The 21101-nt window shown below is 34.9% G+C and overlaps 1 protein-coding gene, 1 non-coding gene and 1 pseudogene across 2 annotated transcripts; 1 reads left to right on the top strand and 2 right to left on the bottom strand.

Moving 5' to 3' along the window:
- LOC104780097 (protein arginine methyltransferase NDUFAF7 homolog, mitochondrial) lies at nt 2764–5382 on the bottom strand. The gene is made up of 10 exons (XM_010504558.2): nt 5134–5382; nt 4996–5057; nt 4767–4910; nt 4573–4683; nt 4294–4489; nt 4060–4118; nt 3890–3942; nt 3580–3802; nt 3368–3476; nt 2764–3281 (listed from the first exon to the last, which is right to left on the bottom strand). The coding sequence occupies exons 1-10, from the start codon at nt 5330–5332 to the stop codon at nt 3019–3021; spliced, it is 1419 nt and encodes a 472-aa protein (XP_010502860.1). The 5' UTR covers nt 5333–5382; the 3' UTR covers nt 2764–3018.
- TRNAA-AGC lies at nt 5450–5522 on the top strand. The gene has a single exon. It is a non-coding gene; the product is annotated as a tRNA-Ala (tRNA).
- On the bottom strand, nt 9068–12197 carry LOC104780096 (annotated as a pseudogene).

Genomic DNA, 21101 nt, shown 5'->3' with positions numbered 1-21101 from the left:
AAGCAATGTTGTATTTCATTAAATTTATTATTTTTCTAAAATATTTTTGTTAAAATATTTATAATATACTTTTCACGTAATTATTTTATTTTGCAAGATTTTTTTCTTATTTTATAAGATTTTTTTAGTTGAAAAATAAAAAGAAAACAATTAATAAACACTAAAAAAATAACTATATTAATATTTACGTGATTTTTTTTTAATAACTATATTAATAAAAAATCTATTTTCTAGTTACAACAAATTAATATTAAGATGAGATTATTATATTTGGTAATTAAATATAGTGGCATTTTGTCTAATATCCACGTGGAAATAGGGTTATTTGTTTAAAGGGTTGATTGAATAATATAATAGAGATGACAAAGGAGAAAATTATCAAATATGCCATGTATAGTACCATTTCTAAAAAAAAATGCCACTTTCAATTTAACCTTTTCTAAAATGTCATAGGACCCACTTTCATCTGCTAAAAATGATAAAACTACCCTTATATTATCTTTCTTCTTTTCTCATATCTCGATCTCTTATATCTCTCTATCTTCTTCTCTCCTCTTTCTTTCTACAATAACAAAGAAAGCATTCCTTGGATTTGACAAGCTTTTATTATAACCGTTTCATCAGAATCACTTCACCAGAGAAACATAGGAATCGGATTGTAACAGTAAACACTGAATCAGTGAAGAGGCGTCTACCGATGGTGGAGCAACAACGATATCCCATCTTTCTCACCTTCAACTATTCATCTTCATCCATCTCTCTCTCAAAACCTCCATATCTCTTTGAGTTTCTTATGTTTGTTTTCTTCTCTCTACAATTTTAATGGATCATATCTGAAATATGACCTGCTATATTTTTTGATGAACCAGATCCGGTGGACCAGATTCGATGGACGAGACGGTGGACCAGATTCGATGGACCATACGGTGGACTAGATTCGATAAACCAGATCCGGTGGACCAGATTCGATGGACGAGACGGTGGACCAAATTCGATGGACCAGACGGTGGACTAGATTCAATGAACTAGATCTGGTGGACCATATTCGATCTAAAATATGTTCATTTGTTATTTTCTAACTTGTTGTCAGTTGTGCAAATATACTGCCACAAGTGATAGATTAGAGGATGACAATAAGTAATGCACCTCCAAAAAATTTCATCCATGTTCCAGCCAAGTTTTACTCTATGACAAGATATTTGTCTTTCAATGGATCAAATCTGATCTATTAATATGTCCATTTCCTAACTTGTTGTCTATCCTGTTTTTCATTTTGATAGACAACTAATCATAATTCATAATCAGATGTAATAACATGTAATTGCTTTTATTTTATATATATTTTGACATTTGTCTATTTGTTTTACTAGTTCCATTACTTACTACTTACATTATTGATGGAAAATTGCAAACACTACACTTATTGTCTATTATAACTTTTATATTGTCTATCGTAATAGCTTGATGGACTATAATAGAACGGACAATAACATTTCCTCATTAATTAGAAATACACAAAAAAAATTTACACTCATTTTTAATCTAAAGGGTATTTTAGTCTTTTTTATGTGACATAAATTTGAAAGTAGCATTTTAAAAAAGGAAACAACGAAAGTGACATTTTTCATAACTTTAATTAAAAAATGGCAGTTTTCACTAAATTCCTATGACAAAATATAGTGCCGTAAGTTCCATTTGTGTATAGACTTTTGGCCTATCTTTGTGAATTTTACATTGTTTTGGGCTTATTTTATAAAAAATCTGTTACTGGTTATATGGGCTAATTTATATGTGCAGACCCATATAGAAAACCCTAAATCTGAATTATGTTTTTTCCATTTTCTATTTTTCTCTCCCGGCTTCTCCTTCCCTCTCTCTCATACCCTTAGTAAATCTCTTTCTATTGCTTTTGCTTCCCATCTTTCATTTCTTTTCTTATTTTAGTACACGTCATTTTGTGTACAATTATTCTTTTCTTTTTGTATGCTTCTTAACTAGAGCTGCTTAAATCTTATTATGCTTGTTAGTACAATATAATACTATTGTTCTTCTGTGGTTGCTTTGTCACAGGTCGGAGTAGGCCATAATATGTCACGGTCGCAGGCCTTTTTTTTTAATTTATGTTCGGTTAACCGAATAAACCGAAGAAATAACAAAAATCGGTTTACTTCGGAATAGATTTTAAAGTGGATAACCGAACTGAATAAACCGATTATCGAACAAACCGAATCGAGTTTATGTTCGGTTTAGTTCGGCAGAATTTTTAGAAAACCGAAAATTTGAAAAATCGAACAAACCGAACCAATTAAACCGAAAAAACCGATTGCCCAGGGCTATTTGTGATACATGTTCGGTGTGGGTTTTGGTTTGACTCTGGTTGGTACGTTTAATTTGACAACTCTCTTTCTAACTAGAGAGGGCCGAGGGGAGACATTTTTTACTTCTTTTAACATTTTAAAAGGGCATTTCACTCTCGGGGGGCTTAGTCTCACTATTCCTTCGACCACTTTCTACTTATCCCTTAGACCCATTTGTCCTGAACCATCTTTTTACCAAAAGACGACTCAATAACGACTAAAATATTCGATGAAGCACTGAAAACACATTGACAATTAGAATCAAAATTGGCAAACATCTAGACACATTAACCATCTTCCAAGAGTTTTAACGCCTATGTGTAGCCTAACAAACGTTAGCTTCCTTGTTTATAATTTGTCGGTAGACTCAACTAGCACCTGTCAAAACTCAAACCTGTTTCTAATATAGCTTTGGAACCTTTAGATTATAACATTAACACATAAATTTTCCAATCGGTATAATCGTTCCATCTTTCAAACAGTCCTTGAAAGGATAATACCTGTCAGAAAGAAAAAAATGCAAAACAGGTGGTGTGTGTTATAGAACATCTGATTGGAACATCCTAATAGCATCAAAAGCTCTTATTTTTACTTTCCTGAGAGAGAAAAAAACAAATTAAAAGGAGGGTTGATTTTCCTCTCATGAAAATTTCAATAATTCTTACTGGAACGGAGCCGGAATGCCTTGGTTTTTGTTGACAATAGCCGTTGCAAGATACCTCGTCCCCATTCCAATCGGCGTCTGTTCATCGGGTCCTTCCCAGAAAGGTGCTTCACCATCACCAACAAGCTGCCAGTATCCTGCCCTCAAGGACTCGGCTTGTTCGTCGTTACAGTTCTGTAGCAACGCATCAACTCTGAAGTTTATTCCGAGTGAACCCAAGAACTGAGACTGAGTCATAGGTCCATGGACGGAGACATTTTCTGCACAATACACACATTTGGTTTTGGTCAAGTAAGCTAGCTAACTCTCTACATCGAACTGACTAGCTGCTAGTATAGGAACAAACCTGAAGCTTCCTCGGCGGAGTGTTTTATTGATGGGAAATCGACATAAGCACTTAGATCGGCAGACCCGGGATCATCCAGTATGTTGACAAACTTGTGTTTTCTAATAGCCTGAAGACAATTTTGCCATAACAGAGTCAGAATTTGATGGTTGAATTATCTCTATAGATTTATTAGCTATTAAACATGATCATAACATTTTGCGGCCACAAACCTGAAGACTGTCTGAAATGATTGCATTCATCCCGTAATCGATTATAAGTGCTCCACCTCCATCAGAACCTATTCTCTTTGCCATTTCTTGTGTCAAATCCATTGATTTTGGGCTGATCTCGACATGTTCCAGTTTCTCCCTTTCCTCAGGTGTAGCCCATGTGCAACGTTTCATGAGATATAAGGCTGCAGGTGTAGGCTGTGGGGATAGAACAAACCGGAACCTAAACCAACAAGGCAACAAATATTCATGATTTTGCAAATCCCACAAATGATATACATACTTTTTCTTTGATTTGCCTAATACTTACTTTGAATCTTCTCCTACATCAACCATTTTCTCACACCAGCCACGGGAAGTTTTCTGCAGAAATTGAGTCTACATAAGATACGCATACTAAACTAAAAGGAGAAGCAGACTACATTGCAAGTTGGTTTTGACATATAAAGATGAACTATGAACCATGATCTCCAAACAAACCTGAAATTGATGAACAGGAAGAGCATCATAAAACTCATGAGCAATAATTATTGTTGGTACTGCCACAGAAGCAAAAGAGACACAGTCAGTAAAGATGAATGTTATCACTGTTTTGGATGCTTAAGACATACATTGTATGTTGACTTTGTATATTTTAAAGACCAAAACCTCAATTGATAATCACAACTAGTCAGTCTCTTATATTCCAAGGAAAATGTAACAAAAGATGCATACCTCCTGATGGTACCTCTTCAAGAGTAGCATGCCAGTGCACAGGTGTCCCAGCTAGTGAACTAATAGCTTTCTTCTCCGAAATACTCTCATCATCTGTACAATTCAGATTCTGGTGTTGTAGCTTCTGCAATGCAGGACTACATTCCACCAAATGTATATGCAATGATTCCGTGAAATTCCTAAACTTCGATGTACCCTACAATTCAATATTTCCAGCAGTCAGCAATGAGATAATCTACAAAATCCCAAGAATACAATACAAAAAGCATAAATACACACACGAAGGAGATCTGCCATAAGTGTTCCACGACCTGGACCTAGCTCAACAAGATTGACCCTCTCTGGTCTTCCCATTTGCTCCCAAAGACACACAGTCCATACACCAATCATCTAAAGACCACAACACACCAAAGTAAGAAAAATCTCTAATTCCCAAGAACCAAAACATAACAAGAAATTGCTAAGTAAACAACCTCGCCGAACATTTGACTAACTTCAGGAGAAGTAATGAAATCACCTTGAGCTCCAAACACATCACGATTCATATAGAAACCTGCTTTAGGATTAGTCAAAACCTCCTCCATGTACTCTGCTACTGAGATTGGACCACCTCGAAACTAATGTATGAGATTACATAAACCAAAATTCATCAAATTCCTTTGAACAATTCTACTAAAAAAATGTATGAAAATCGCAAGTTACCTTGATAACACTCTTGAGATGCTTAACGAGCTCAGAATCAGGTGTTGATTCATGAGAATGATCTGAAAATTCCCAACAAATCAGACCTCAAATCTATCGAATTCGAATACATATAGAGTGCGAGAGTGATATAAGTACCGGGAGGATTATAGAGAGCGGAACGATGGACGGAGATTGCTGTTCCGGGCTGTTCGACGGTGTTACTCTCTGAGGACGGTGGCTCCGGGGAAGAGGATAATGAGGAGAATGGTGAAATCGAGGGTTTGGAGAAGAGAGGAGGAACAGCGGAAGAGAGTAGACGGCGAGAGGAGGTTTGCGTCAGTAGTTTTCTCAGCATCTTTGCGATTTCAAAATCTGCAAAACTCCGACGACAGAGAGAAGTCGGAACTTGGGATTGTAAAGAAGCTCTCAGAGTTTTTAATATTATGTCTACAAATTAGAAATCAACAACAATGGGGATGTAGCTCAGATGGTAGAGCGCTCGCTTAGCATGCGAGAGGTACGGGGATCGATACCCCGCATCTCCACTTTTGCTTTATTTTTTTTTCTCTTCATTCTTTAACCCTTTCTTTTCTCGTCTTTGCTAAAAAGGCATCGCTAATTTTTACCAGATATTGGAAAAGCTATCCAGAGCTAACACACATGCATGGTGATAGACTTAAAATGTCTTGAAAGATTTTTGGTATCATATAAGCAGTATATACCCACACAGCATCATTTTGAACATGTTCGTTACGTTGCCGCTGCGTCTCCTTCCGGCGGCCTGAAAACTGTCGCTGCGGCTACTTTTACAGAGAATACCGGTATATCATGTATCGCCATGAAAAACAAGCGATAGTTAACACTGCCGCTGCGATTTGGTTTAACGGAAGCGGCGATTCATTTCATGGCTTTAACGGAAGCGACGACTTGTTTTAAACTCCGGCAACCTTTATATTTTTATTCGCAGGATGTGGTTGCTGCGGCAACTTAACGAACATGCTCTTTTTAATGTTGGTTTTATACCGCCACTGAAATAGCTAGAATAGTCAGATGTATGTAAATGTTTCAAGAAATATCTTCTGTTATAGTGATAGAAATAATTGATAGATATAGGGGAAATCCTCATTTTTGCAATTTTCATCAAATCTGGGCTTGAATCCGGTCCTTCTAAAAGAAAGACGTATAATTTGGCTTTTAGGCAAAAATGTAAAAAATTTATACATATAATGCATAAAATTAATAAAAGTCTAATTTGTGTGTGTCTATATATTATGTTCGAATTTTTTAAAAAGTACATATATTACTCAATTAATATAAAAGTATGTATTTAACGTCTCACATTAACTAAAATGTTAAGAGAATTATTCAGGGTCTTATTATAAATAAAATAAAATAAAAAACCTGAATCCGAATGAGCAGGAAAATTCACTTAATAAGCATCTAAATTAATATTTGTATATGGTTGAATTTGGTTTTATAGTTTAACTGTTTAAGTTTTTACCGTATAGAGTAAATTTTAAACTTTAAAGAAATTTAAAATATTATAACTGATACATATCAAAACATAATAAAATTTCTAAAGTTATGAATATTTAACATATTAAAAATTTTAAATAACCTGAATGAGTAATATTGCATAACGAATTATATGATGGAACAGAATTGAATCAATATTACTAAAAAGTTAAAATATAATTAATTCGGTATTTTAATACGGGTTAAATCCTCATCTTACTATTTTTTAACAACATCAGTATAAGACATGTTGAATTAAATTGGTTTAGTTAAAATTATGTTAAACAAAAAATAGTTAGTCAAATGCTCCAAACAAAAACATATTTCATTTGATATCTCATGTATATTTTTATAAAGCGAATTCAGATGAGACGTGGTCACATTATATTCTTGAATGACAAAAATGATTAGAGTACGATCTGAGTACAACTAAAAGAAAACATTATTGATATAACCACATATGTGTATTAATATACTTCTTTACCATTAATTTAATTTATAATAATAATAATAATAATAATAATAATAATAATAATAATAATAATAATAATAATAATAATAAAAAATAATAATAATAAAAAAATCACATGAACCTAAATATTTATCTATTTTAATCAGCATCTATTCGAGAATCCACTAAACCATCTGTCAACTATTATCTAGCTCTTCAAAAAATTTTGCCAAAACCATTAATAAAAATCTGGAAATCAATTTACATAAACAGTGAATGATATGAGAAATAATGAAGCAGATTTAAACTTAACACTTTGAGAGAATTTATCATCTCATCACAAAGATGAACAAGTCCAAATACTTCGATTTCTCCAACGAAATTTTCAAGATTCACTTTGTCCTTCTTTGATTTCTCCTTGAGATTAAGATTCAGTTGTCCATCTTGAAACTTTTCAAGACATCAACAAATGTTTTGAACAATATTTGATTTCCTCCCAAATATTGGAGTATACTCTTGAAAATCAGAGTTAGATGCAACTTTGGAGGAGTGGGGAATTATTTTTCTTCATATGGTGACCACCAAAGCCAAGCTGTTTACAAAAGGAAAAAAAATTAACTCAAAAATGATTTATTTATTATTAAATATCATTATTTAATAATAATTATAATTTATTTGTACAACCATCAGTATCTTATTATTCGAACAGAATATTATTATTATTATTATTATTATTATTATTATTATTATTATTATTATTATTATTATTATTATTATTATTATTATTATTATTAGTAGAAGTAGTAGTGGTGTTATTCTACTTTAATTAAAAAATGGCATCATCCTTAAGGATATTTTCTAATAAGTTCTGGAAGGTTGTAAACCGCTATTTTTTTCCATTGTAAATAGCTAATTTCTTTTCCTCGTCACTTGTAATCTAGTTCTGTTTCACAGATTCGAAAACTGATAAAATAATAATGTTTATTGTCATAGTTACGTTATATGAGTTCGATTTTATGGGTTTTTTTTATAGTTATAATTAACTTAACACCATATAAAACAATTGATAATTCAATTTGGTTTATTTCCGGTTTGGTTTTGAATTGATTTGGTTTTAGTTTAAAAGCAACTAAAAAGTAAAACCTCTATAAATTAATACTAGGTAAATTAATAATCTCTATAAATTAATATATTCCTCCGATCCAGTGTAACTTTTAGACACAACTCGATAATATAATAATATAATAATTTTTTGAAAATCTTTTATAAATATATGGCCTCGTCAAAAATATATATTAATAATTATACAAAAGTTTCAAAATATATGTGTATATATTTTTTTAAAGTTTAATACACATAATGTTTTTGTTAGAATTCATGTTTAATATCTTTTACTATATTAAAAACTTTGAATGTCTCTTCAAAACATGATAATCGTCATTTTCCTTGTAATTGATTCTATTAAAATATTTGTTATAACGATTAAATCTTATTTTTAGATATATATTTTTGGAAAAATACCAAATTAAATTAGGATAATCTCTATAAATTAATAGATTTTCATGGTCCAGCATTATTAAATTATAGAGGTTTTACTGTATATAATAAATAGTGATGTAATTTTAACATTATGACTAGTTATATCTGTTAAGAAACATATGTATATAGTTTAAACGCTTGCGGGAATGAGTTTAGAAATTTAGGTATTTTTTTGATTGGTTTCATTCATTACGATTTCCACACGCTGTGTCTGCGAGTGATAGCGGGAGAACTTATCAACACTTTAGTAATATAACTTTTTGGTGTATTCGGTTTTGGTTACAAAAAAACAAGTCCAATTTTGTTTCAGTTGTTTTGGATTTAAATAATGAAACCAAATGGTTAATAACTTCACCTAGGTTCGGTTTTGGTTTCACGCCCCTAAAGTCTCTAGATTATTTGAATTTGAAGTAACAATGTAATACCGTAAGAGATGGTGTATTTTGATCATAACACGGTATATTCTTTGAAATGTTTCTTCTTTGTTCATGAAACAATTAAAGATCCTTTTACAACCATGTGCACATCAAAGGATTTCTAATTCGAAATCTCTAAAGGGGTTATAATTTAACCAAGGTAAAAGATAAAAAATTAATGCACATCAGAAGTCAGAACAATATATATTACAGGGTTTTACATAAGTTTTTACAGACAACAGGTTTTATTTTATCCTTTATAGAAACTTTACACTCTCAAACTTTACATTTCTACAACATTAAAAATCATAAGATCAAAATCTTTAGACCTTCAGGACCAAAAGATATTTGTTCCGAGTTCCAAAAACTCAAAGAACACAAACCAGGATCCGAAACATTCCAAACTTGCCAAGCTTCAGCTTCCACAGACCATCTCTTTGATCTGGGTAAAAGCTTTTGCAACCCGCTCTTGAATCGGAAAGAATCTATGAAACAAGAAGCTGAACCATCCAGCCCCAATCTACAAAACCTCGGGTCAGACATGAAGAACTAATTAATATCTATTGGACTCATGGCTCTTTTCCTTTAGGTTTTGGTGATTGACGGGCATAACGATAAGGGGATGCTTGAGGCAGGTTTAAGCTAGACAAACTCCTCATAGGCGGTCCGTTTCTCGATACAAACCCTCCTCCTTGTGTTCTGACTCCGTTCTTAGCACAAGGAGGAAGAGCTAGCAAAGTCTTTCAGATTTGGTAAAGGCTTCAAAGCTTCCACAATTTCACTCATCTTCGGTCTAGCTTTGGAGTCTCGGTTAAGACATTGCGCAGCTACTTGTGTGGCTTTCTGAGCACCCTTGATCGAGTAGTGACCTTCTAACCGAGGATCTAGTAGCCGACACAACCTTTTCTTGTCTAAGAGATGAGGTCTCACCCATTCAACCAAGTTTTGTTCCCCATTCGGCCTACTTTTATCCACAGCTCTTCGTCCTGTTAATATTTCAAGTAAAACTACTCCAAAGCTGTATACATCGCTCTTCGTTGTAAGATGTCCTAATGTTCATAATGAAAGCTTTTAAGTCCAGAAGCTTAATTGATAATGCGACAGCCAAAACACAAAGCCAAGATAGCTGACTTACCAGTCATTACATATTCTGGGGCAGCATAACCATAAGTTCCCATGACTCGGGTTGATACATGGGATTTCTTCTCGTCTGGTGCATCTTTCGCAAGCCCAAAATCAGAGAGCTTTGCATTATATTCCTGATATAGGAAGAGTTTTCTAAAATATATAAATATAGAGAGTAAAGGAAGAATCTGAGGCTTTTGATTAGGTTAATTGGCTTTCAGACATACCGCATCCAGTAGAATATTAGATGTTTTAAAGTCTCGATATATGACTGGCTTCTCAGCTTCTTCATGAAGAAAGGCGAGACCTTTAGCTGCACCAAGTGCAATTTTCATTCTAACAGACCATGGGAGAGGTAAGGTTCCTGAACCAAAATGAAAAAGAAAAATACAGTGGTTAGATTTGAATCCCTAAAGTCCTAATAAAGAACATGATGTGCAGTGGTTTGTGGTTGACATACTTCTGAAGAGATGGTTCTCCAAACTCCCTCGTGGCATAAACTCGTAAACGAGCAGCCTTTGATCTTCTTCCATGCAATAACCAACCAATTTAACCAGACTGGGGTGAACAAGGTTTCCAAGGAAGTTAATCTCAGCCTGGACATAAACAGAAAAATCCATCAACGTTTTACATAGAAACCGAAGCATGAGACCATAACCGATATCAATGTATAAAAAGATTGGTCATTACCAGCCACTCCTTGTGACCTTGAAGGCCATCTGGGTTCAGTGTTTTGACAGCTACAGTTAAACCGGTACCAGGCTTAACTGGTGCAGTTCCATTCTCCTCTATCCATCCTTTAAAAACACATCCAAACCCACCTTCACCGAGAAGAGACTCTGGTCTGAAATTCCTAGTTGCTAACTTAAGGTCGTTGAACATAAAAATCCGTAGCTTAGAAGAATACTTCAGTTCCCCACTGATTAGAGGTGTTGAGGAACCACTCTCCACAGAGCCAATGTCTTTAGTTGGAGCTGGATGACTTTCATTCTTTGCAATAACTTTTTTAGGTTCTGCTGAATTGTAGTATAGAAAAAGTCAGTACTACAGAATTGTACAATGGACGAAACCAAGTCTCACACTCAAACAGTAAGATAAAGGTCAAGCAGATAGACAGAAACACAAGGCAGATTGTAGAATACACAATGGAAGTAAAAGCTTTTTACAGAATCCTACCATGAAATCTCTCTGGTTTATTATTTCAACAAAGATGTCTCAAATCAATTGTTGTTCAAGGTCACAAAAGGCTCTATCTTAAAATTGACACACACAAAACTCCCACCATATCAAAAGTAACCATCCCTATTAATTTCAATCCTACAAATGATGAGCAGAGAGATAACTGAAAGCTCAACCACAATCTGAAAGCGACTAATTTAGGAAAAACTTTGTCATCTACACAAAAACATACACACAAAACAAACTTTAACTTTATAATCTGTAAAGAAGAAGGGAATAAAAGTGATCTTACCAATAACTGTAGTAGCATTCATGGAACTATCAACTTTTGATCTAGAAGAGATACAACTAAAGATGAACTTGAATCTATACCAAAAACCACTTTCACTCTCATCTCCATCTTTCTTAACATTCTTCTTTTTACTCATCACTTTCCCTTTCTCAGCTTTCTCAACACCCAATTTCTCCACCACCTTAACAGAGCCTGGCTTTGTAGCCATCATTCAAAACATTTAACTCTAAATTCCAAATCAAACCACCATAGGATTCGAAAAAACCAAAACAAAACAAAAAGTCAATTGAAGCCTCCACTTCAATGAACCCTAGAATAGATCACTCTCTTTCTCTTTCTCTTTCTCTGATCACATAGTGAGTAGGAAAAAAAACATAAAACTTTGATCAGACCCAGAAAATGAAATCAATAGAAAGATGAAGATCGAAGAAACCCAATTCTCTGAGAGTATAAAGTTTGAACCTTTTGGCCCCAAAACCGAACATCAACAAAAGATCCAAAGCAACACTAAGGTAAAAAATAAAACCCAGTTCAGTAGAAGTGAAATTTGAGCTTCTTAATTAGGGACAAAGAAGAGATACAAATGAACGGAGAACAAAAGGAGATTAGCCGGAGAAAGTTTTTAAGTCAAAAGGGAGTTTTTTTGCGTGCGCGAGAGCTATAGAGAGAGAGAGAGATAGAGAGCTACGAAAGGGCATCATCAGAGAGAGAGAGTGAAAGTGGTCAGCAACGGGTAGATCGGGCAGCTTGAGTAAGAGAGACAAGCAAATTGGTCAGCTTGGGCAGCTAATAAAGTACTCATACTTAATATAATTTAATTTTTTCTTAGGAAACTTATAATCTTGTATAATGTTTACACTAATCTTTTAATCTTTGGTTAAAAATTTTAGAAATACGCGTACAAGAATAGAAATTATATGATGATTGATTTGGTCAATTTAATCTTTCTAAAATTATTTAATTTTTTTTAATGATTTTTCCAAAAACTACTTTTATATGTAACTTTTTTTTGGACACTTTATATAATTTCATTGTAATAACTTTTTAACACTTCAAAAATATGAACATAATTATTAATTAGCTGTTTAAGAAAATGTATGTCTAAATTTATCTATAACAAATTTTTTTTTGATATTATATTAAAAAAATACAAATATGGATCAAAAAGACAGTTTTCACAAATAAAATACATAATCATGATGAGGATGATGTATTTTAACCATTGAAAATTTGATCATTTAAAAATAATTGATATATCATTTTATTGTTCCAATTTAAAATAGAGATTACGGATTTTTGTATAATATTTTATATGAAAAAAAAGAATATATAAATTTATAGTGTTATTTTTACAATTGACATGTTCTAAATTTTGTAGATTTAAATTTTGGTTAGAATGTAATCTAAGAAAAATATAATGAGATGTTCTCTCTCATGCACCAATTATTCTTTAGATCTTAGAAATGTAAGGATATCATAGTTTAATCAAGTATGAGTATGTTGATAACTTTATTTAACTTATTTCCAGATTCTAAAATAGTAGTATTAATCAGTTCATATTAAGTCCCTTATAAAAAAAGTAATAATTGAGGTTAAAAATAAATAAACAAGACGGAAAGGGTAGACTTTTTTGGGTAGGGGAGATTACATATAGAGAGTTATGCTAAACGTTACATCTAGAAGAATATAAAGCTTTTTTGTGATATTATCGTAAGATGATGACACGTGGAAACATTTATGTGTTTTCAGATAATGATAAACGGTAGGCAACTAAACTTGTTGGAATTACAGGTGGTGTTCTTGACTCTTGACTCAGACCAATGAATCTAATCCTCTTCTCTTTTGTTTTGTCTTTTTTTTTTTTTTTAAATGTAATAAAAGTAATAAAAAATTATAGAGTTTTGGACGGAACGAAGAGTCACCGGTGGACGGCGGAGAGAAGTGGGAGATATGCGGCGAAAATACATAGACCGAAGGGTAACATGTATAAGGTATTTTGACATTTCTTTTTTGTTTATGGTTTTAATATAAGAGCCTTTAAAAGTTTGTCCAATGTTTTGGGTTCGAATCTAGTAACGATTGGTATTAATATCTCTAGTGAAAAATGACTTACTACTAGAAAGACCATATATAAGATGTTAGAAAAGTTATTAATTTTGTTTTGTAACAAATTATAGGCTTTAGAATTTAGAAATTATACATTTTTATTGATTAATAAAAAAACTGTTCATACGTTTCCCGATTTCATATTTTATGGATAAGAAAATAAATTTTAGGATAATTATCAAAAATAAGTTTTAGTAGTATTTTAAAGTAGATCTTTAAATTGTTACTGTAAAAACACATAGTTCAAATTTAAGAAAATAAATTTTCTTACCAAAAATGAGCTTTAAGCCTTTAACAACTATGTAACGTAAATCAATCATCGTTGCAAAGAGGCTACTTTTTTTTTTGTGTATTAGATATACAATGGTTTAATTTGGATTATGTAAATAACCGGTATGTACGGAATAGACTTTACTTGTATATAATTTTTGTATCATGCTTTAAATGTAAATAACAGAAATCATTTTCATTCTTATCTTCTTCCTCTCTTCTCTACCATCTTCATCGATTTTGTTCGTTCCACTCAACTAATATGGTATCAGAGCTATACGCTTATCTCAGATTTTGTTTTCTCTTAACTCTGATCGTTTTGTTGTTGGTGATTTGTTGTGTGCTTGCTTGTGTCGATATGGGAGTTCCGATCCGGAAAAGTACTCGTCGTCTGGGTAAATCCACCGGTGCAGGGAGTTCTGCTTCAAAATCGAAAGCTCCGATGAGCTCTTTCTCTTCAATTCTGGCAGATCCAGCTCTGGGTGTTCCGATCACCTCCGTTTCTGATATCGATATTGTGGATAGCCCACACTCACCATTTTTTCTTCACAGCGCTTATCATCTTGGCCTCTCTCTTGTTGCGGATCGTCTTGATGGTACGAACTACAACCACTGGTGCTCTGCGATGAAGATTGCTCTTGATGCAAAGAACAAACTCGCTTTCATCGATGGTTCTCTTCCTTGTCCAGATGAAGGTAATCCTATCTTTCGGATCTGGTCTAGATGCAACAGTATGGTCAAATCTTGGATGTTGAATGCTGTTTCTAAGCAGATTTATGGTAGTATTTTGAACTTTGATGATGCTACTATGATATGGAAAGATCTGCACAATAGATTTCATATGACAAACTTGCCGAGAACCTTTCATTTGATTCAGCAGATTCAAGATCTGCGTCAGGGTTCCATGGATTTGTCAAGCTATTACACTACTTTGAAAGCTCTATGGGATCAGCATGATGGTAGTGAACCTACTGAATCCTGTTTGTGTTGTCGTTCTTTCAACTGTGTGAGCAAACACAATTTTCAGGCAAAGGTTGATAGAGGACGGATCATTAAGTTTTTGGCTGGTTTAAACGAGTTTTACTCTATCATCAGGGATCAAATCATCATGAAGAAGCCTCTACCTGATATTGCTGAAGTTTGCAACATCTTAGATCAAGATGATAGTCAGAGACAATTTGGTGTCAGTGTTGTACCAGCTGCTTTTCAGGTTGGGAATGTTGTGCCACATCCTGGAGTGATGAATGTCACTGTTCCTCCCACCTCTGTTGGATCTGTTAATGCTGCATATCAGTCTCATAAGAAGGATAAACCGATTTGCTCTCATTGTGGCTTTACTGGCCACGTTGTGGATCGTTGCTACAAGTTACACGGTTATCCACCTGGATGGAAGCCTAGGAAGCAACAATTTGCATCTTCTCAGTCTTCTCAATCGTCTAATCTGTCTCCTGCTGTTACAACCCAATTTTCTGCTACGATTGGCCCTACTGACAAGAAATCTGATGGTTTAGAGAGTTTAATTGGGAACTTGTCTAAAGACCAGTTGCAGAACTTCATTGCGTATTTCAACTCCCACCTTGTTCCTCAGTCAACCTCTTGATTCTGGTGCCACTCATCATGTCAGTCCTGATAGGAGTTTATTTGATGATCTTGATATGTCTATTCGTCAGCATGTTAATCTTCCCAATGGAAGTTTAGTTATGGTAGCTGGTATTGGTACAGTGGTGATCAATGGTTCTATCAGTTTGAGGAATGTTCTGTATATACCGGAATTCAGGCTGAATCTTCTCAGTATAAGTTCGCTGACTACAGACCCTTGTTCTCGTGTTATCTTTGATCCTAGTTCTTGCTTGATACAGGATCCTATCAAAGGATTGACGATTGGAAGAGGTAGAAGGATTGCTAATCTTTACTTGTTGGATTTTGAAGATCCTACAGATTCAAGACAACTATCTTCTTGTAGTTTGAATGTTGTAATAGATTCTGCTGTTTGGCATAAGAGACTTTGTCACACTTCTTTTTCTCGGATTGATATGATTACAGACGTTCTTGGCATTTCTAAACAAAGGAATAAAGGGGTTATACATTGTGATATTTGTCAAAGAGCAAAACAGAAGAAATTGCCATATTCTAATAGAAACAATTATTGTTTTGCACTTTTTAATCTGTTACATATCGATATTTGGGGAATGNTTGCTCTTGATGCAAAGAACAAACTCGCTTTCATCGATGGTTCTCTTCCTTGTCCAGATGAAGGTAATCCTATCTTTCGGATCTGGTCTAGATGCAACAGTATGGTCAAATCTTGGATGTTGAATGCTGTTTCTAAGCAGATTTATGGTAGTATTTTGAACTTTGATGATGCTACTATGATATGGAAAGATCTGCACAATAGGTTTCATATGACAAACTTGCCGAGAACCTTTCATTTGATTCAGGAGATTCAAGATCTGCGTCAGGGTTCCATGGATTTGTCAAGCTATTACACTACTTTGAAAGCTCTATGGGATCAGCATGATGGTAGTGAACCTACTGAATCCTGTTTGTGTTGTCGTTCTTTCAACTGTGTGAGCAAACACAATTTTCAGGCAAAGGTTGATAGAGGACGGATCATTAAGTTTTTGGCTGGTTTAAACGAGTTTTACTCTATCATCAGGGATCAAATCATCATGAAGAAGCCTCTACCTGATATTGCTGAAGTTTGCAACATCTTAGATCAAGATGATAGTCAGAGACAATTTGGTGTCAGTGTTGTACCAGCTGCTTTTCAGGTTGGGAATGTTGTGCCACATCCTGGAGTGATGAATGTCACTGTTCCTCCCACCTCTTCTGGATCTGTTAATGCTGCATATCAGTCTCATAAGAAGGATAAACCGATTTGCTCTCATTGTGGCTTTACTGGCCATGTTGTGGACCGTTGTTACAAGCTGCATGGTTATCCACCTGGATGGAAGCCTAGGAAGCAACAATTTGCTTCTTCTCAATCTTCTCTATCGTCTAGTTTGTCCCCTGCTGTTACAGCCCAAGTTTCTAGTACGATTGGTGTTTCTAACAAGAAATCCGATGGTTTGGAAAGTTTGATTGGGAACTTATCTAAAGATCAATTGCAGAACTTCATTGCGTATTTCAGCTCACACCTTGTTCCTCAGTCCACCTCTCAGACCACACCAACATCAACGACTGAAACTTCACCTTCTGGTATTCTCTTCTCTAATTCTACATATTGCTTTATTGGGATATTGACTGTTGCTCAATGTGTGACAAATAAAAGATCATGGATTATTGATTTCGGTGCTACTCATCATGTCAGTCATGATAGGAGTTTATTTGATGATCTTGATATGTCTATTCGTCAGCATGTTAATCTTCCCAATGGCAGTTTAGTTATGGTAGTTGGTATTGGTACAGTGGTGATCAATGGTTCTATCAATTTGAGGAATGTTCTGTATATACCAGATTTCAGGCTAAATCTTCTCAGTATAAGTTTGTTGACTACAGACCTTGGTTCTCGTGTTATCTTTGATCAGTTTGTTGACTACAGACCTTGGTTCTCGTGTTATCTTTGATCCTAGTTCTTGCCTGATACAGGATCCTATCAGGGGATTGACGATTGGAAGAGGTAGAAGGATTGTTAATCTTTACTTGTTGGACGTTGAAGACCCTACAGATTCAAGACAACTATCTTCTTGTAGTTTGAATAATGTAATAGATTCTGCCGTTTGGCATAAGAGACTTGGTCACACTTCTTTTTCTCGGATTGATATGCTTACAGACATTCTTGGTATTTCTAAACAAAGGAATGAAGGGGTTATACATTGTGATATTTGTCAAAGAGCAAAACAGAAGAGATTGTCATATTCTAATAGAAACAACTTTTATTATGCACCTTTCGATCTGTTACATATCAATGTTTGTGGACCATTTTCAGAACCAACAGTGGAAGGGTTTAAATATTTTTTGACAATAATGGATGATCATAGCAGAGTAACTTGGATTTACTTACTCAAGTTGAAGAGTGATGTTGTTGAAAGTATTTCCTGATTTTTTACAAATGGTGGAGACTCAGTTTGATAAAAAGGTTCGCAGTGTCAGGTCGGATAATGCTCCGGAGCTAAAGTTTACTGATCTTTATCGCAATAAAGGGATTGTAGCTTACCATTCTTGTCCAGAAACTCCAAAGCAGAACTCCGTTGTTGAAAGGAAGCACCAACACATTCTGAATGTCGCTCGGGCTCTCCTTTTCCAGTCCAACCTTCCTTTATCGTTATGGGGCGATTGTATTTTGACTGTCGTATTTCTTATCAATAGAACACCTTCACCACTATTGGACAACAAAACACCGTTTGAGAAGCTCACAAGTAAGACACCAGAATACACCGATTTGAGAACCTTCGGTTGTCTATGTTACGCGAGCACTTCTCCAAAACAGAGAACAAAATTTGAAGATAGAGCCAGAGCTTGCGTGTTTTTGGGATATCCAGCAGGTTATAAAGGTTACAAACTGATGGATATTGAGAGCAATGCTGTTTTTATCTCCAGGAATGTAAAATTCTTTGAAGATATCTTCCCTTTTCAGAACACACAACCCACCAATGATGCCACACGATTCTTTCCCCATTTGTGCACAAGCGTTGACACTAGAGGAGACTCTTCTAGCACTGTAAGTGAAGGGGAATCAGTTAGTGAGGGGAATCAGTGACTGAAGTTGTCAATGCAACTCTTTACAAGAATCTACAGTTCATCCTATCTCACAAGTTTTGTCTTATTCCAATCTATCAGATCCCTTTTATGCTTATATCAATGCTTTGACAAAATATCCTACTCCTACTAGTTATCATCAAGCTAGTAAGATTAAGGAATTTTGTGATGCTATGGATACTGAGATAGGGGCTATGGAAAGGACAAACACATGGTTCATATGTTCTTTGCCTCCAGGTAAAAAGCCTGTTGGATGTAAATGGGTGTATTCGGTGAAACTCTATGCAGATGGAAGTCTTGAGCGTTACAAGGCTCGCTTAGTAGCCAAGGGATATACTCAAAGAGAGGGTCTTGACTATGTGGAAACTTTCTCTCCAATTGCAAGAATGGCCACAGTCAAGTTCCTTCTTGCAGTTGCAGCTCCTAGAAAGTGGTTTTTAGATCAGGTGGATGTTTCTAACGCTTTTCTCAATGGAGACTTGAAAGAAGAAATTTATATGGTTCTACCACCTGGTTATACTCCAAAACAGGGGGAATCTTTTCCACCAAATGCTGTTTGCAAACTCCAAAAGTCTATATATGGTTTAAAGCAAGCATCAAATTCTCACAGTCTTTACTCTCTTTGGGTTTCAAGGGTGGTTCTGGTGATGACACCCTTTTCACAAGACAGTCAGGAGATGTTGATATGGCAGTCCTGGTGTATGTAGATGATATTATCATTGCTAGTAGTTCTTCTCTCGCCACTGTCTCTCTTACTGCTGCCTTGCAGGAAACATTTAAGCTGAGAGAATTGGGTCCTCTTAAATATTTTTTGGGGCTTGAGGTTGCAAGGACTTCTGCAGGAATTTCCATTTGTCAGTGGAAATATGTTCTTGACTTGTTGGATGAAACTGGTCTCTTATGATGTTGTCCGTCTCCTATTCCCATGGATCCTAGTGATGTATTGAATGGAGAAACTAGGACATTGTTGACAAATGTGGAATAGTATCGACGACTGGTTGGAAAACTCATGTATCTGACATTTACCTGACCTGACATCACTTTTGCAGTACACAAGCTTTGCCAATTCACATCAGCTCCGAGACAACCTCATCTAACTGATGTGTATAAGGTTCTACATTACCTTAAAGGCACAGTTGGTCAAGGTATGTTTTACTCTGCTACTTCCGATTTTCGGCTGAAAGCTTTTGCAGACGCGGACTGGGGTAGATGCACGGATAGCAGGCGTTATGTTTCTGGCATTTGTACTTTTATTGGTCCATCACTAGTCTCTTGGAAGTCAAATAAACAAGACATAGTCTCCATTTCCTCTGCGGAGTCTGAATATCGGTCTATGGCTGCAGCAGTGAAAGAAATTCTTTGGATAAGGAAGCTTATGGTTGATTTATGGGTTGATATCTCTGAAGCTTCTACACTTTACTGTGATAACACAACTGCTCTCCATATAGCTAACAATTCGGTCTTCCATGAACGGACCAAACATCAGGAAATGGATTGCCACATTGTGAGAGAAAAAGTTCAGTTGGGGATCATCAAGACACTTCATGTGGGCACTGAACATCAGCTCGCTGATGTGTTCACTAAACCATTGTTTCCTACACAGTTCTTGAGACTCATTCTCAAGATGGGTGTTATTAACATATACACTCCATCTTGAGGGGAAATATTAAATATACGATGGTTTAATCTGGGTTATGTAAATAACCGGTTTGTACCGGATAGACTTTACTTGTATATAATCACTGTATCATGCCTTAAATATGAATAACATAAATCATTTCCATTCTTATCTTCTTCCTCTCTTCTCTACCATCTTCATCGATTCTGTTCGTTCCAATCAACTAATGTCCACAACGAGGAAACCAATTTGACAAGCTCAATTTTGGTTTCTAATAAAAGAGGTAATAACATCGGTTAATCTCTACTATACATTTTATAGCCTATAAATTAGATTCTTTGTGAGCATGCTCCAATAATAATAGTCGCCATCAAATTTCGGGATACAAGGTGTAGAGAAACCACCATTTCCTCCTTTTGAATCTATCTGCATACACAATTTCGGTCTGATACCAGAATGTTAATCTCAATACAAATCTAGAAACTGCAATATTTCATTAATAAACAACAATAGCTTATATAGCCTTAGGGAAACATAGTGTGACACAACGTGAAACAAACTACTCCTAGATTATAGCTAAACAAAAGTGATAAACATGAATAACATAATTGACCAAATAAAATACCAACTTGTCATGCATAATTGTACACTAACTCAAAAAAATTCTTTGACACCAGAGTGAGTGAGCTCATGGTGTAGCTGTGGTGAAGTGAAGGGGGTAGTAACATACTGGGCAAATCAGATTTTTAATGTTTCTCTCTGGAAGGTTGAGAAGTTGGTAACAGATTTCACACTTTATGAATGGAGGAACATCTTAGTCCTCTGTAGGCTCAGTGAGGAGATTAGATTTCCTCCTGTGATTATCTCTCAACTGACTGAATTTTGCTTTCATCTAGATTTTTTCTTCTTGCGAGA

This window comes from Camelina sativa, chromosome 4 (assembly GCF_000633955.1).
Source record: "Camelina sativa cultivar DH55 chromosome 4, Cs, whole genome shotgun sequence".
In the NCBI taxonomy this organism is placed as follows: domain Eukaryota; kingdom Viridiplantae; phylum Streptophyta; class Magnoliopsida; order Brassicales; family Brassicaceae; genus Camelina; species Camelina sativa.
This window is presented reverse-complemented; position numbering and strand designations above follow the sequence as displayed.

Coding starts and splice junctions, on each gene's coding strand:
- LOC104780097 (XM_010504558.2), bottom strand. CDS start 5,332: ATGCTGAGAAAACTACTGACGCAAACCTCCTCTCGCCGTCTACTCTCT. Junction 3,477..3,579: donor TCATTTCAGACAGTCTTCAG/GTTTGTGGCCGC, acceptor AATTGTCTTCAG/GCTATTAGAAAACACAAGTT. Junction 3,282..3,367: donor CTCCGCCGAGGAAGCTTCAG/GTTTGTTCCTAT, acceptor TGTATTGTGCAG/AAAATGTCTCCGTCCATGGA.